Below are 14765 nucleotides of genomic sequence, written 5' to 3'. Positions count from 1 at the left end.
GCATTCTGAAGGTATACTGAGGGTTTGGTGAGAAACAAACCGAAATGGCAAGTTATTATATTTTATGAAACTCTTGCGTTGCAATGCGAGTGCGCAGCAGCTCACGCTGCACACAAGGGCATATCCTTGCTCTGCCTCGGTACGGTTTGTGTCAAGCCATTCATTAATCTGGCTGTTTGATGAAGAGAAAGAGATCAAATGAAGTAGAAATAATAAACATGTCAAGAATCCGTAGAAGCGGAGGACTCTTATCATGTTTTTTTAAGAACTATTATTATGTTGTAATGTTTGGTTGACCAATCAGCGGAGAGGGGCGTTTCATTCCCACCCACATGTAGAGATCGAATATTTAAGTTGCTTATTAGTTTTCTATCCCTGAACGTAAAAACGAAAAATGAAGCCGGATTCTTGATTTTTCGTTTTGTTTGAACAATTGAAAAACTAAATATGTATCGTTTTTCATTTTTCAGATTTCAATATTAAATTTAAAAACGAATGATCGGAAGATACCCTCAGACTTACTGGGTGAGCAGGGTAGGCTATGACAGCTGTCATATCATACCCTGCCATGCCCAGCTGATGCAAAGAATAGAATTTATATCTACACTATTCATTAGCCTGTTTGTTTGATAAAAAAAGACTAAATGTAGTTGCAATAAATGCGTTAAGAATCCATACAACTGCAGCAGTGGAGGACTATTATTCTGCTGCGTGATACTGCGGAAGAACTGATGAAGGCACAGTTTGATCTTCGGCTGACCAATCAGCAGAAAGGGGCGTTTAATTCCCGCCCACGTGTAGAAATCGAATATTCAAGCTGTTTATTGATTTTTCCACCCATGAACGGAAAACGAAAATTTAAGCTGAATTTTCGTTTTTCGGGAAAAAAACTAAAAAAACTAAAAAGGAGCCATTTTCTCATTTTTCTACTTTCAATATTAAATCAAAAAACGAATGATCGAATGATACATGGATTTACCTTGATTAATGTAATAATTTTAATCACATTTTAAATTTATTTAAAGTTGGTGGAAAGTACAAAAAATAAACTAAAAACCAAACGCATTGCATTAACAGTATTTGCATTTTCTTTCAGGCTGCAAATCATCATAATTGTATTGTATATTTCTTTCAATTAGTGCAATTCACCAATGTTGTTTTGTATTGAAGACCTTTGTCTTTGATACTCCAACAGTAAAGGAATATCTTCAGATACAGCATTTGATTTGAGCCACCAAAACTGAAATTCTGTGTCTTACCCTGGATAAGGGTCTGGAACATTGAACCTTTTACACAATAGTTTATCAGGGTGCCACTCGAACGTTTCTCTGGTCAGCTTTCCAAACATCTTCATCTTCACTGCAGCCTGCTTGTCATCCACATCATTCTAAAAAAGAGAGTGAATATATTAACCTGTTAACTGTCACGGGTCCACCGGTAGGCCCACTTGCCATTACATGTTTTAAACAGTAATATCTTAGTCTGAACCTAAAGTAATCTTGACAAACTATATATCGTTTGAAAGCTTAAAGACTCTAGTTTTGATATTTGGTGACTGATTTTTTAAATATTTTACAGAGCAACTGTAATTTATTAATATGCAAGAAGAGTACTCATCAGAGTGAGAGAGTACGTTCTGACCTTTACTTTGAAATAGTGATGCACATATAAAATCATGAAACATCTGTAAAAATCTTTGTTCATTTTCATGGAGAGTGTTCAAAAGATAACATCCATTCTATTTTTGAGGGAAAAAAGGTTCTAAAAGTGTTTTGAATATATAGAAAAAACAATAGATTCTCCATTTTTGGTGCATCGTGAACTATAACGCAAGTCCAGGGTTCTCGTAGCATGTCTTATGTGTTTTTTTGAGGTTGAATTGAAATCAAATACTGCCCTTAATACTTCTGAATTAGGGTTGTGATGGTGAGGAAATTTTCCCACCAGTTAATCGACGCGTGACAACACCGGTAATACCGGGGTGGGGTGTTAATTCATTTGAGTTTCCCTCTTTTCTTCGCTTTCAAATGGCTTGTAAAAGTGCGGTGCGCATTTTACTTTCAAATTAGCGGCAACTGAATTGCCGCAATTCGGCATCAATCAATTGTTCGTTTGAGTTTTCTTCTTTTCCTTCTTTTCCTTGGATTTCTTGGCTTTCAAATAGCTTGAAAAAGAGCTGTGCTCGTTTTACTTTCACTTTCAAATTAGCGGCAATTCTGCAGTCGATTCAATTCAAGCAGCAACAACGTCAAACTCAGAACTTTTATTAACAAAACGAATAAAACTACACCATAAAATAACAAATTACTTGGGCTACACAAAGTTTAAATGGGTATATAAAACTGAAAATCAGCAAACACTGTGGAACCAAATAAATATACACATATACACCTTGATGTAAAATAAAATAAATAAAATACACAATTATAATAAACAGTGGGCTATACTTTAACCATCAGCAACTTTATAGTTCCATTTTAACCAAACATATTTCCTGAACTTATTACTAAATATAAATGTGAAAAGTTAACTGCTTGAACTGAAGGTAACTCCTTACCTCTTGATCCCGTGTGACCTCTACGCTGTCTGTATCATCCTCATGTTTGCTGCGTGTGAAACGTGAGGAGAGAGAAGAGTTGCTGGGCTTATAGAGTAATGCAGCACGCACAAATTCATCCCTTTCTCTTCCTCTCTCCCACTCAGTCATGGAAGAGTCCAGACTCGACTCCAGGGCATCTACAAATAACCACCACAAAGTGGAAATCAGGTATTTAGCTAAGCACAAGTTAGAAAAGTCTAGGTTAAATCGCACCAAACATAACTGATGCAATTCACCTTTATTGCCCTGTTTGAGTTTGTTGATGTACAGATCATAGCGAGCCTGTTTCTGAGGATTTTCTGCAAAAGGTTTAAAGGTCTTGCTAGCATCTGCAGTGGGACCGGACCAAGCTTTCAAAGCCATCTGGGTCTCAGAGGAAGCCTGAGATTTGGTTGGAGAGGTTTGAGACTGAGTGTGGGAATCCGGTTGTGGGGCGATTGACTGGAAACGGCTGGACAGGGCCTGTAGAGCGGCAGCTTTAGCCGAAGCCACAACAGCAGCTCGATCTACAGCTGAGGAAAGGTTTTCCACTGACTTATTCTGCTCCGTGGCTGCTCTGCGGATCTCATTCAGCCGCTCTCTGTCCTTACTGCCAAGCAGCTCAAACACAGAGCTTGGGCCTACAAAACATAAACAAACACATTTTAAATGAAGTTTGGGTTAGAAATTGTATTTAAAAAAAAAAGTGTATTCATTCATATTCAAAACAAATGGAAATTCATATTTATTCACATTCAAAACAAATGGTAAATCATAAACCGACCCTGACTTTGTACCACATATTTTAGGTTACATTTTAATCCACAGAAGGGGTTGTGTGGCTCTGTTGCAATACACCAGTATTGACAATAACCTGGATATTTGAAAAATTCAATCTTGATAGCATGCTAATACTAAACTTAGAATAATATCATAATTAATCAAATGCCAGTAACTTTCTGGTTGACACTTCAACAACACAATAGGTGGCGTTATTGCACCTTAACGCTGGTTACTACCAGTCATAAAACAGAAAAAAAGACGATGACACAGTGTGTAACTACTACTGCTGCACAAAATGTGATGGAGGAGATGACAGACGAAAGAGAGACTCCACTCACATTCAAAAAAAGTTATCTTGCCAGTCTGGGAGCTTTTTGGATTCTGTGAAAAAACAGAATCCAAAAACTCTCTCTCTGCCTCCCTATTCTCTTTCTGAGTGATACATTAGCCAAAAAAGGAGAAAACAGACAAATATCAATTTGACTGATAACGTTATTTCTATAAATATCACAATAATATCATTATCATGAATTCTTTCATTAGATGAATTTTCATCTATGAAAATAATCTAATGAAAATCTTATGTCATCACATTAATCTGAATTCAACTACAATCACAAATCTATCATTCAAATCACTCTTAAACATCCTCAACACTTCCAAAGGGATATCATTACCCTGTAGAGGCGTTTCTCCCAGCATGTCACATCTCTGAGAAGAGTCTAAGCTGTGACGGCCCTGCTGTGGTGCATCCTGTGATAGGTGTCCGCGTGAAGCCTGCAGTGCCTGGGCAACGATGGGGCTCACAGTGGATGAATCAACCACAGGACGGAAGTAATGTACAGGCCGATAATCACGGGGCAAATCAGGGGGAGGATAGACCTAGAAAACAAAGCCAATGAGCCTCACAGCAAATAAGTTAATAAAGGAACTGAAGGAACTGGATCTGCAGTGGGACCGGACCAAGCTTTCAAAGCCATCTGTGTCTCAGAGGAAGCCTGAGATTTGGTTGGAGAGGTTCGAGACAGAGTGTGGGAATCGGGCTGTGGGGCGGTTGACTGTACTGTCATTGTGAACAAAAAGTATTTTACCGTTTTTATCTCTGTGACTTGGGAGGCCAATGTAAACCCATCCAGAATCCTGCCCAAATATGCCACATCTCTTTTTGAGTCTGGATAAAAAAATAAATACAAATACATTTGTCATAGAGAAACCATTTTTCCTGGCAAGCCTCACATTACAATAGGCACTCAAATAGAATCCAGTTCTGACATCCTGATGCAACCTAAATGACGGGAAGTATCATGACTTTATGAGAACACAGCAAAGTACTTCCTGTCACCAACCATTCTTCTTCCTGGTGTACTGCTGTGGAGCGGTCCATCCGTAGAGTCCATCCCCTGGTTCTTCTCCTCCCAGAACATTATCATAGTTGGACATGGAGTCTTTATGGTAAATATCAGTATCTTCCTCCTCCATTGCACCAACACCAAATGCCTGCGCACACATGCACACACTGTGTCAGCATGTATCTTCTAATAGAAGTGTTCAAATTTAATTTTTTAGGCCATTACTGATTGTACGGCACTTTGGCCTTACCTGTCCTCCAATCCCACCCCTGCGTTGCTGTCCTGAATTTCTATCTCCAAATAAGCTGGTTGTTCTGTCAGATTGAAGCGTGAAGAGGTTTATATGTCCCGTTTCTGATCCGCCACCCAAGGCCTGAAGAGGATTCAGCCCCCGGTAACCCAGACCATGGGAGTCGACTTTAGGGGTGAAGTCCACTGGGACCACATCTTTGGGGGCAAACGACACATTCTCTGGAGCGAATTCATCATCATCCTCAAAAATAAAAAAATCAGGTATATAATTTTTTCAGTCCGACTATATTGAGTTCAACAGTAAATAAGTCCATTCTTCACATAGTAATCACATAGGCTGTATCCGAATATCTATACTCCCCTACTATACAGTAGGTGAAAAAACAGCATGTGAAAAGAGTAGTGTAACTGAATTTACAGTATTCATAAGACAGTAGATGAAAAGTACCCAGATGATCTACTACTTTCTGAATTGCGCATCCAATGGACACTTTACTATGCCAACTGACCCTGGTAAGTCATATGACAATGACGACAACATGGCAAATGTAGCATGTCCTGGGGCCCGTTTCAGAAAGGAGGTTAAGTGAAAACTCTGAGTATGTTAACCCTGAAATGAGGGAAACTCTGGGTTTTCCGTTTCAGAATGGGAGGTATGTCAAACCCGAGAAAGCAGGGTAAGTCAAGCCCGTTTCTGAAAGAGAGGTAACTTATACTCAGAGTCAGTTACCGTGGTAACTTACTCTGTGAACCTAACCTGGTCAGGAGCAGGTTTTCTTCGGTAAACCCAGAGTCTCTTGCCGAGCTCGCTCTTCTTACTTTTCCCATCACATTAGAATTTATTTTCAATAAAAATTAAGAAAATGTTCTAAAAGTGGAAGTGCCTAACGAGTGTTTAATAATGATAAAAGTATTTATAATTTTAATAAATATAATCATTTACACTATGTTATTATTGCATCCGGTTAATGTACAACAATACTGAGGTGCAAATAGTATGTATCCGCCAGTATAAAGTATAAATAGCATCTAATTATTATTTACACTTATTGCAAAGAACTGCTACTTTTACATGGTAAATAGAATATATCACTTTTCACTAAGTGTAAATAGCATCTAGAACTATTTGCACTTAGCCTACTGTAAATAGGATCTATCGCTAAGAAAGTATGTTAATTCCACTTAGTGTAAATAGCCGCTGCCGTATTTTTCTTACCCTATTGGCAGATCATTTGTAAAATAAGAAAAATGCACTTAAATTATTATTATAATATTTTTTTTTGCCCGTGGGATACCATGAAAATGAATAGCCTATTAGTTCAATAACCTACTGTTCTGCCAGTTTTCACCTGTGATATTATAACAGTGATAAGAATTAAACTTGTATTGACCATGAAGTATGCAGACGTCTTTTTGTCGGGTGCTGTTGCCATGGTTAATCATAATATCGGAGCTCCATTGATCATGGCTTTACATAGTCGTGGTGCACGCGCTAAACTCAGAGTCAACCTACTGAGAGTCGATTCAACTAACTCAATTCAGCTGTTCTGAACCCAAAAACTCAGAGTTTCCCATCTCAGAGTAAGTCAACTCAGAGTTCAAGTTTTAACTCAGTTGGTTGAACCTCCTTATTGAAACGGGCCCCAGATTACATTTATGCTATACAGAACATACTTTTTAAACAGTCATGAAAGTCTACAATTTTGGACACAGCCATAATAAGCTTCAAATGAATCTGATCACACGCTAAACAATATCCACCTCTGACTCCTCTGATCCATTGGGAGGGAACGCACAGCCATAAACTTTAACCGCATCTGAAAGATGAGAAAAGCTAAGCTTTTTGAAATGTTAACATTTTCAAACCTTTTCAGACCCAAAACATAAAAACAGCACTGCAGCTAAAACAAAACATGTGTTACATCTTCTCTCATCACCATCGTTTTGCTTGCGTTGCTTTCTCTTCAGTCTTGGTCCGACTCCCTGGCCATCTTTCCAGCCCATTTTTCTCAGCAGCTCCACACCAATGGATGACCTGGCATCACAATGCAATGTAGTGTAACAACTTTAGTTTACAACTACGTTTTAGTTGGATCATATTAGTTAGAGAGTGTTGAGTACCTTGCAGGGGCAATGAGCTCCTCCAGCAGTCCAGTGTCTCCAGGTATCAGAGCAGCAAGAGAGCTGACCGCTTTTGCCTTGTCCTTTAACTGATCTTTCTTCCCAGATGCAAAATCATCAGTGGTGACAATCTCTCGGGGGGCAATACCGTGCTCACTAAAATCCTTTAAGTAAACATATTCTTTATTAGACAAAACTTACATGACAAGAACTTTACAGGTATCAAGCCACTGCATTACTGACGTGGAGAACCGAGATCCACACACAAACCTCCTCATCCATAAAGTCCTCTGGTCTAACATTCGGTTTCTCTGCCTTTTGCTGTCGGGATGATACAAACGTTGATGGAGTCCAGCCTAAAGAACACAGCAGATTAGTTAAACTACGACAAGACCTGGTAAACAGAATTAAAAGCCTTAGTGCACTGAGCAAGTCTGTCACTGACCTTCTTGAGAGCCAACTGTGTTGAAGTAACCAGCGGAGAAGCCGCCAGTGAAAGCACCGTGAAATCTCTTGTAACGACCCTTCTCATCTTTAACCGTCTGCTCGTGCACAGGTACCGGCTTTCTGACGGGTTCATCTGAAATACACATATACGAATACCGTAGAGAAATGTGTGCTTTCTACGCCAGAAGTTTTCATTAAAACATTCACAGCTCCAATGCATCATAAACCTGCAAATGACAGCTTCATTGCACATATATCGTACCTTCTTCCAGAGGCTCTAAAGGAGTTCCATAAGTCACAAAATCCTCATCGCTATCTTCGTCGGACGCCATGTTTACAGCAAGTAACTTACGGTGGCCGTGTGCGTGGCGTGAGATACTTCTTCTTCTTCTTTTGTGTTTTATGGCGGTTGGCAAACCAGCTTAAGGTGCATTTCCGCCACCTACTGGGATGGAGTGTGAGGCCTCACGATGAACGAACATATTATATACTATTAAAAAAAAGAAGAAAAAAAACTAAACTAATTTCTTCTAATCAAATCTGTATCTCTCAAATATTTTAGAAGAAAATCATAAACCCTTAACTGTTTCTGTGCATTCTTAAATATATTCTTGATCAAAGCTTGTCGCAACTCTGTTTTTCAATGGCTCTGGTATGAAGGTAGAATGAAGTCAATAAGATTTGCATACGCAGGGTAAGAGTTGTGGAAGTGTACATAAAATTGTAAGCGTAAATTAAATTTGCATGCGCAAGAGAAGCTTTGTAAAGGTGTAAATCGCGTTTCAAGCGTAAGAAAAAAATTATTTGCAGCATTTTACTGTTACTTGTAAGTGTAATTCATGTGTTGTGAAACTGCAGCTTCATGCTAACGCAAAATAAATATTAAACCGATATGTACAGCTCCGTCTTTCTTTTCTCTGCGCTTACAATTTTGGCACGATTCTCTCACTAACTGAGTTTTGCAAGCGTGAGGGGGAGGGCGGGTCCACCTTCTTCTTGTAGCCAATCAAATGAGCCTCTCGCTGACTCTCCATTTACTCTTATCTGATTGGTTCAATAAACACATCATATGCCAAGACATTAATCTCCATTTAGTTCAGGATCATTTGCAACCGTTTGTTTTTTTACACATACAGATTATTACAAAGCAAAAACAAACACTCTTCTTCGATCCATGAACGTTTCTCTCAGTTAATGTGCGCAATCTCATCTCACAGTCTGAAACGTCTGTCATAGCAAATCAGCACATGCTGTTGTGAATAATTAAGCGAAGCCTCTTCTCATAGGATAAGAACACACAGTCTCATGAATAATTTAATAGACACCAAAGCGTCAAGGATGTACTATAGTCCATTGCCACTTCACAAATTGTGAGGTCAACACGATGTAGATTTTAAACCAGGAAGATGAAAATAGCGCAAAAAGCTTAAAATTAACCAGTTTTCTCCAATAGTTAAATTTATTGGATGCTAACATTGTCTTCTATGATGTGCAACACAAACACCTCTGCTAAAATCTCAGAAAAAGTAGTCTGGGGTTTCATGACCCTTTAAGTGCGCCAAAACGGTATTTATTATTTGAATTTAGTATTAAAACTTACAAAATTTGAAAGCTGAGACTGAGTTCCATATCGTAAGCAGGGTTGCTAATTTGGCGTGAAATTTAAATGGGCAGCATGAGAGCGTGAGAAGGAGCCTGAAAGCGTGTGTCACACGCCAAATGCTTGAGAGTTGCCAACCCTGCCATAAGATGTCAGCCGAAATAGGGCTGCTCTGTGCCTGCTCAAATGCTGCATAAAAGCCAAAGTTATGCCTGCTCAGACCCACCTTAACCCCCAGTATCAAAGTATATAATTGTAATTTCTGTGTAAATACATTTATACCACCTCTGAGCAGTATTAAACAGTCTGTGTAAAGAAGACAGCTAAATGCCACTTGAGAAGCACTTCTGTGGCACATTTGCAGTGTAACTTTGGAATAATACATTCACATTTATGCAAATGTGCATTTATGTATTTTATCCAAAGCAACTTACATTCAAGGTATACATTTTATCGTTACAATCATTCCCTGGAAAAAGAACCCTTAACCTTTACATTGTTAGCACCATGCTGTACTGCTTTCTTCTTCTTGGCTTTTAACGGCGGCTGGCAACCAACGTAATTAGGTGCATTACCGCCACCTTCTGCTCCGGAGTGTGGAACAGAGAGTTACATTCTACTTACTAATCCCGTCCTTTTAAGAAAATTAAAGCTTTACTATTTATTTCACTTGCCCATTTTATTAAAGATTTAAAATGTACCACCTGAATTCAGTTCTTCTTGATTTCAACCATCATATTCTTTCTTCCTCATATTTCTTACATTCAAGAATTGCATGGGTTACTGTTTCTTCTACTTTGCAGTGTTCACATAGTCCATTTGGATGCTTCCCTAATATTTTGAGTGTATGCTGTACTGTTTGGGCTATAGGATAAGCAGACACAATGGCTGACAAGTTAACTGGTTTTCAGGTTAATAATAAATAGCAACAAACAGCATATAACAAACAACTTTTATTATTGCCAACACAGCTCATTTAAAGATTTTCTTGTAGACTTTGACTCTGGAGTGAAAGTAAATAAAATCTCAGCCAACCATGACACTCATTTAAAGATGCATTTGCCTGTCTCCCTTTTATGTTAAACAACTAGTGCAGCCTTTGGTCGCATAAAAGTACTTTTAAAAACAACAAAAAGCAGCACATCATGTCATAGGCATAAACATTTCACAAATGTTGCCTACATATGTAGAAATCATCTTAAGGTGAACAAATATCTACACTTTAATATTTATTATGTGTTCAGCAATTTACTTAAAAATACATACACCGTATGCATCTAAAATAGAACAGCTTTACAAATGAGGATATCAAAATCCACAATCAAATAAAACTCAACATTTTCAACAGAAATATAAGGATGTTATCTAAAAATAGCAGAAACAATGTTTTTCTTCAAAATGGACATTTCCTTTTGAGCTCTCAGTGCTTCTTCATAAATTGCAGAGGGAATTTAGAGTCCTATTTGGGAGGTCAACCCTCACACACTTTGGATAAACTCCTGGCATTGAGGCCTATGTGCAATCTTGATGATTAATATGTTGATATGAAATACTCTCCATTTCTGTCTCTTCAAAGTGCTATTGGATATGAGGCCGTGGTTTCAGGATAAGTTTCCCCGTCTAGTAAGTGAGAGGAAAAAATACAAATGTTTGCACAAGAAAAGTTACTTTGGATTCTTAAAGCAGTGAAACTGGAAGATCACAATGGGCAATTCAAAGGACACAAGTACTCACATCATCACAGGACATGTTATATTCTGCTAGTACTGTCCGGCAGCGTGCTGCAATACTGCAAGTGGTTAAGGAGAGATTTGGGAGTCACCTATCATCTGCAGTTTTGTAATTGTTAATAGTCAACAGATTAGCTGAATACAATGAAGACCGTACAAATAGACAGTACAAATTTCCTGTATTAAGAAGGATACATAGATGGTGCGACAACTCGTTTGTGTATTCCAGCAAAGAAAAGGCCAATCAGAGTCACACAGCTGATAGTGAAAAATGGATGATTCCATAAAGATGACAAGAAAGAAACCTGTGGAAAGAGAAGACATCAGTGGTGCAACGGATCACAAAACTCACGGTTCGGATCATATTACGGATTTTGAGTCACGGATCGTATAATTTTTCGGATCAGCAATAAAAAAAATAGTGAAAGCTTACTTTAAGTACTTCTATACCACAGCAAAAACTACTAGCTTAGTAAAGTTAGTAATAAAACAAGAACAATTACACAAATTACAAGCATAGATGAAAACAACAAAACACAGTTACAAAGTAACAGTAGCATTCAGGTGCAGAAATGTAATAATTAAGTGTAAAATAACACAATAGTGCTCACTGCACAAGTTAAATACAGATTAATCTTTGTTAGAGCTGTGGTGTTATTTGATTAGCAGACAGAAACCATGTACAGAAATCATGTACAGATTGGCTGCTGTCTCTTTAAGACCAAATGCACGGACCTAATACTGACACGCATAAAAAAAAAAAAATTCTCAGCTGTTTACGTTCACTTAAGACATAACCGACTGTGTTTACTAGAATACTTGCCAAAACGGGTATTTTAACATAGCTTTGCGTGTATGTGAAAGAGGAATCAATTCGCTGTTCACGCGGTGTCATTGGCTGCTGTCTCTTTAAGACCAAATGCACGGACCTAATACTGACACGCATAAAAAAAAAAAAATTCTCAGCTGTTTACGTTCACTTAAGACATAACCGAATGTGTTTACTAGAATACTTGCCAAAACGGGTATGTTAACATAGCTTTGCGTGTATGTGAAAGAGGAATCAATTCGCTGTTCACGCGGTGTCTCTCTCTCTCTCTGCGTGCGCGCTTTGGGTGTGTGCGGCAGCGGCTGAGCGCACAGAAAACAGCGCACGAGTTAAAATTGCTTGAATGTGTAAACTGGCAAGACAAAACATGTGCAAATGATAAACGTTAACTCTATGATGGTTAAACTTAACAGTTAATCCGCGAATCGCATGTGTGCTGAACGGTGCAGCCTGATCCGTACGGATCACGGATCATCTACGATCCGTTACACCCCTAGAAGACATGACAGACAAACAACTGTAAGGGCAAATAAGCAGAATGCGACATTTGACGCTAATCTGACACCTCTTCATTTCACATACTTTCTGAGTGTCTGGATCTATCAGCCAGTTCCAGGCTCCTGTGGCTGTGCACACAGACACCACGATCAGAATCACTGCAAAAAGAAGACAGAAGTCATGAATTAAAATGAGGCAAGGTAAGGCACAATATACTTAATTTCAGTCCTTGTTGATGAATATGTTATGGACACTTGGAAATCATGTACAGATCTTGGCTCAGACCAGACACATAGTCCAAGTTTTAAACTGCTTGAAAGCGATTCAATAAAGTTTAGACCAGACAAGCTGGACTGACTTACTGCGCCAACGACCTGTAGCCGGCTGCAAACAAGAAACATACTCTGTCAGTCTCCTCTCAAAAGCCTTCAGGTCTGTGGAGGAACAACACAACTATATCAGCACAGGACTGACAGTGAGGTAAGCAACATCTATTTTCTAATTTGAACACATTTTTACAGTTTTAATTGACAAAGAATTCAGCCACAGTTAAAGGACATGTTAAAAGACAAATCTGAATCATTACAATGTTGGTAGTACATATAAATGAACAATGTGTATTTTTCCCCCATGTGAGCTGTACTCAGATCTCCTAATTTATTTAGCAACTAAAGTGATTTTCTGACAGCTGCAGGGCTTTTATTAAAGGGGTCATATGATGTTGCTAAAAAGAACATTATTTTGTGTATTTGGTGTAATGAAATGTGTTTATGCGGTTTAAGGTTCAAAAAACACATTATTTTCTGCTCATAACTGCTTTAAGAGTGCACTGGCCACAAGCGATGACATCGTGGATGCTATTGTCGGACCTACACACACATTTCATGAGGAAAGTTAACGTGCACGTTATAATCAGCCCAGAAGTTTCGTCTGAATTGCATGGGTTTCTACTTTCACATGCAAATGACTTGTTGCTCTTATGAATATGATAACTTTCCGGCACCAATTCTAGTAGGGTAAAACGTAATTACGCTTTCGAAACTGTCTGTTTTGCCCTGCCATCATTAGCTGAAGCTGTGTGTGAACAAGAAGCGGCTGCAGACAGTGTGAGTTGCTCCGTCTCTCACGCAGCCAGAGAGAGATTCTCCTGCATTCCGCAACAACGCTTAGCTGCCCGCAGATGTGCCTGCCTATAAATCGGACTAATTTGCAGCACAATCGGCCGAAAAGTTACGCCTTCTTTCTTTGCGTGAACAGTTGGGCGGCATTATGCAAATCTTCCCACATCGTGACGTAGACATGTGGGGGCATGTTAGAATGAGGCGTTTTAGGAGGGTGTGGACAAGTCTTAACTTTTATAAAGAATATCTCTTTGGATTTGAGACTTTAGTCTTTGCAACTTTAGGGATCTTATCTATTCATGAACAGCTTGTAACACTCCAAAGAGAAAGGAAAACTTGAAATTGCATCATATGACCCCTTTAAAACTACAGATTGTACTTCCGTATTTTTGTATTCCCGACCATGGACAGTCGGATCGAGCCCAAAGCATTAAGGGTGTTGGAGTTTTCCTACCTTTCTAACAAAAGAGAACGCCACAACCCCTTTTCTAAGTTTTCTTTAATCATGTAACACCTCTTTCAAAAACATTTTGCCCTTCTACTGTATAGACAGCCAAGTTCTATTAAGAGACCATATTGTCAGCGAATTACCCCTTTAAGACACTTGATTGCTATGTTTCACATCACTCTGAAAAATGCGTAATGAAGAAAAGCTAAATACATAGATGGGATAAATACACTGATTTCAGACTCAGTTACACTGACTGAGCTCATAAGGTGAGAAATATCAACTGTACAAGGCATATCAATGCAATGGCAGCTTTATAGCTTTTAAATTTTTTGGGAAAATGTACACTATTTTGCATGTAACTTATATGTCAGTGTGTCAGATATGATGGCATTATGATTGGCCAACACGATGTTTAAAAGCCAAGACGCGGCTTTACAATGACAGAAAAGCTGCACTCCTTGTTGAGGCATCAGACTTTCGAGATTTCGTTTCACATACTTACGTTCATGATGTTGCTGCAGTGCATGTCAGCAAAATAAACAACGTTTTTAACAGCTGAAGGGTATCAGAATCTTAGCTTAGATGCTAGCAGCCCAGTGACAACACTATAAGTTATATATCTAACTTGCCATAAACACATAGACGCTCCGCTAATATTTGAATATGACACTTGGAGATGAGTACACTAAACTGATAATCGATATATTGAAAAAATACCTCCGGCTTGTTCTAATGAATGCATTGCTCTTCCCCCAAGTGCTGTAGTCGCTCAGCTCAGGCCTGCAAACACACGCCACTGCAGTCAGTGTGCACCAGCCAATCGCGGAAGCTCTCTTCTCATTGGCTCCTAGAGAGGAGGGCGTCATCTTAAAGAAACATATTAAGATAAATAACATTCTTTGCTAACAAGTTGAAATGAGGTGAATGTTTTCAACAAGGTGGACACAGTTCTGTTCATAATAGTAGACCTGCTGGTGAAGAAGTGACAGGCAAGATAAAAGGGTGG

The 14765-nt window shown here is 38.8% G+C and overlaps 2 protein-coding genes across 2 annotated transcripts in view; both read right to left on the bottom strand.

Annotated features, from left to right (window-relative positions):
• The window catches only part of LOC107741032 (G patch domain-containing protein 1-like), an 11687-nt gene extending 3769 nt beyond the window's left edge, over positions 1–7918 (bottom strand). The window contains exons 1-13 of the mRNA XM_016553604.1: positions 7793–7918; positions 7529–7663; positions 7354–7439; positions 7084–7247; positions 6900–6997; positions 6724–6779; positions 4961–5203; positions 4708–4858; positions 4453–4532; positions 4039–4243; positions 2836–3219; positions 2558–2736; positions 1260–1387 (exon numbers count right to left, since the gene is read on the bottom strand). Coding sequence (XP_016409090.1) covers positions 1260–1387; positions 2558–2736; positions 2836–3219; positions 4039–4243; positions 4453–4532; positions 4708–4858; positions 4961–5203; positions 6724–6779; positions 6900–6997; positions 7084–7247; positions 7354–7439; positions 7529–7663; positions 7793–7862 — 1979 coding nt within the window. The 5' untranslated portion in view covers positions 7863–7918. The remainder of the gene's footprint in view (positions 1–1259; positions 1388–2557; positions 2737–2835; positions 3220–4038; positions 4244–4452; positions 4533–4707; positions 4859–4960; positions 5204–6723; positions 6780–6899; positions 6998–7083; positions 7248–7353; positions 7440–7528; positions 7664–7792) is intronic.
• Positions 7919–10070: 2152 nt separating this feature from the next.
• On the bottom strand, positions 10071–14635 carry LOC107741031 (nuclear envelope phosphatase-regulatory subunit 1-like). Its single transcript, XM_016553603.1, has 6 exons — positions 14477–14635; positions 12550–12621; positions 12272–12345; positions 11056–11165; positions 10865–10919; positions 10071–10750 (listed from the first exon to the last, which is right to left on the bottom strand). The coding sequence occupies exons 1-6, from the start codon at positions 14499–14501 to the stop codon at positions 10709–10711; spliced, it is 378 nt and encodes a 125-aa protein (XP_016409089.1). The 5' UTR covers positions 14502–14635; the 3' UTR covers positions 10071–10708.
• Between the last annotated feature and the right edge of the window lie 130 nt (positions 14636–14765).

This window comes from Sinocyclocheilus rhinocerous, unplaced genomic scaffold (assembly GCF_001515625.1).
Source record: "Sinocyclocheilus rhinocerous isolate Xijiao unplaced genomic scaffold, SAMN03320098_v1.1 scaffold2782, whole genome shotgun sequence".
In the NCBI taxonomy this organism is placed as follows: domain Eukaryota; kingdom Metazoa; phylum Chordata; class Actinopteri; order Cypriniformes; family Cyprinidae; genus Sinocyclocheilus; species Sinocyclocheilus rhinocerous.
The sequence above is the reverse complement of the archived record's forward strand: the minus strand, read 5'-3'. Positions and strand labels throughout refer to the sequence as shown.

Coding starts and splice junctions, on each gene's coding strand:
- LOC107741031 (XM_016553603.1), bottom strand. CDS start 14,501: ATGCATTCATTAGAACAAGCCGGAG. Junction 11,166..12,271: donor TAGATCCAGACACTCAGAAA/GTATGTGAAATG, acceptor CTCTTTCCACAG/GTTTCTTTCTTGTCATCTTT. Junction 10,751..10,864: donor ATAACATGTCCTGTGATGAT/GTGAGTACTTGT, acceptor CTCACTTACTAG/ACGGGGAAACTTATCCTGAA.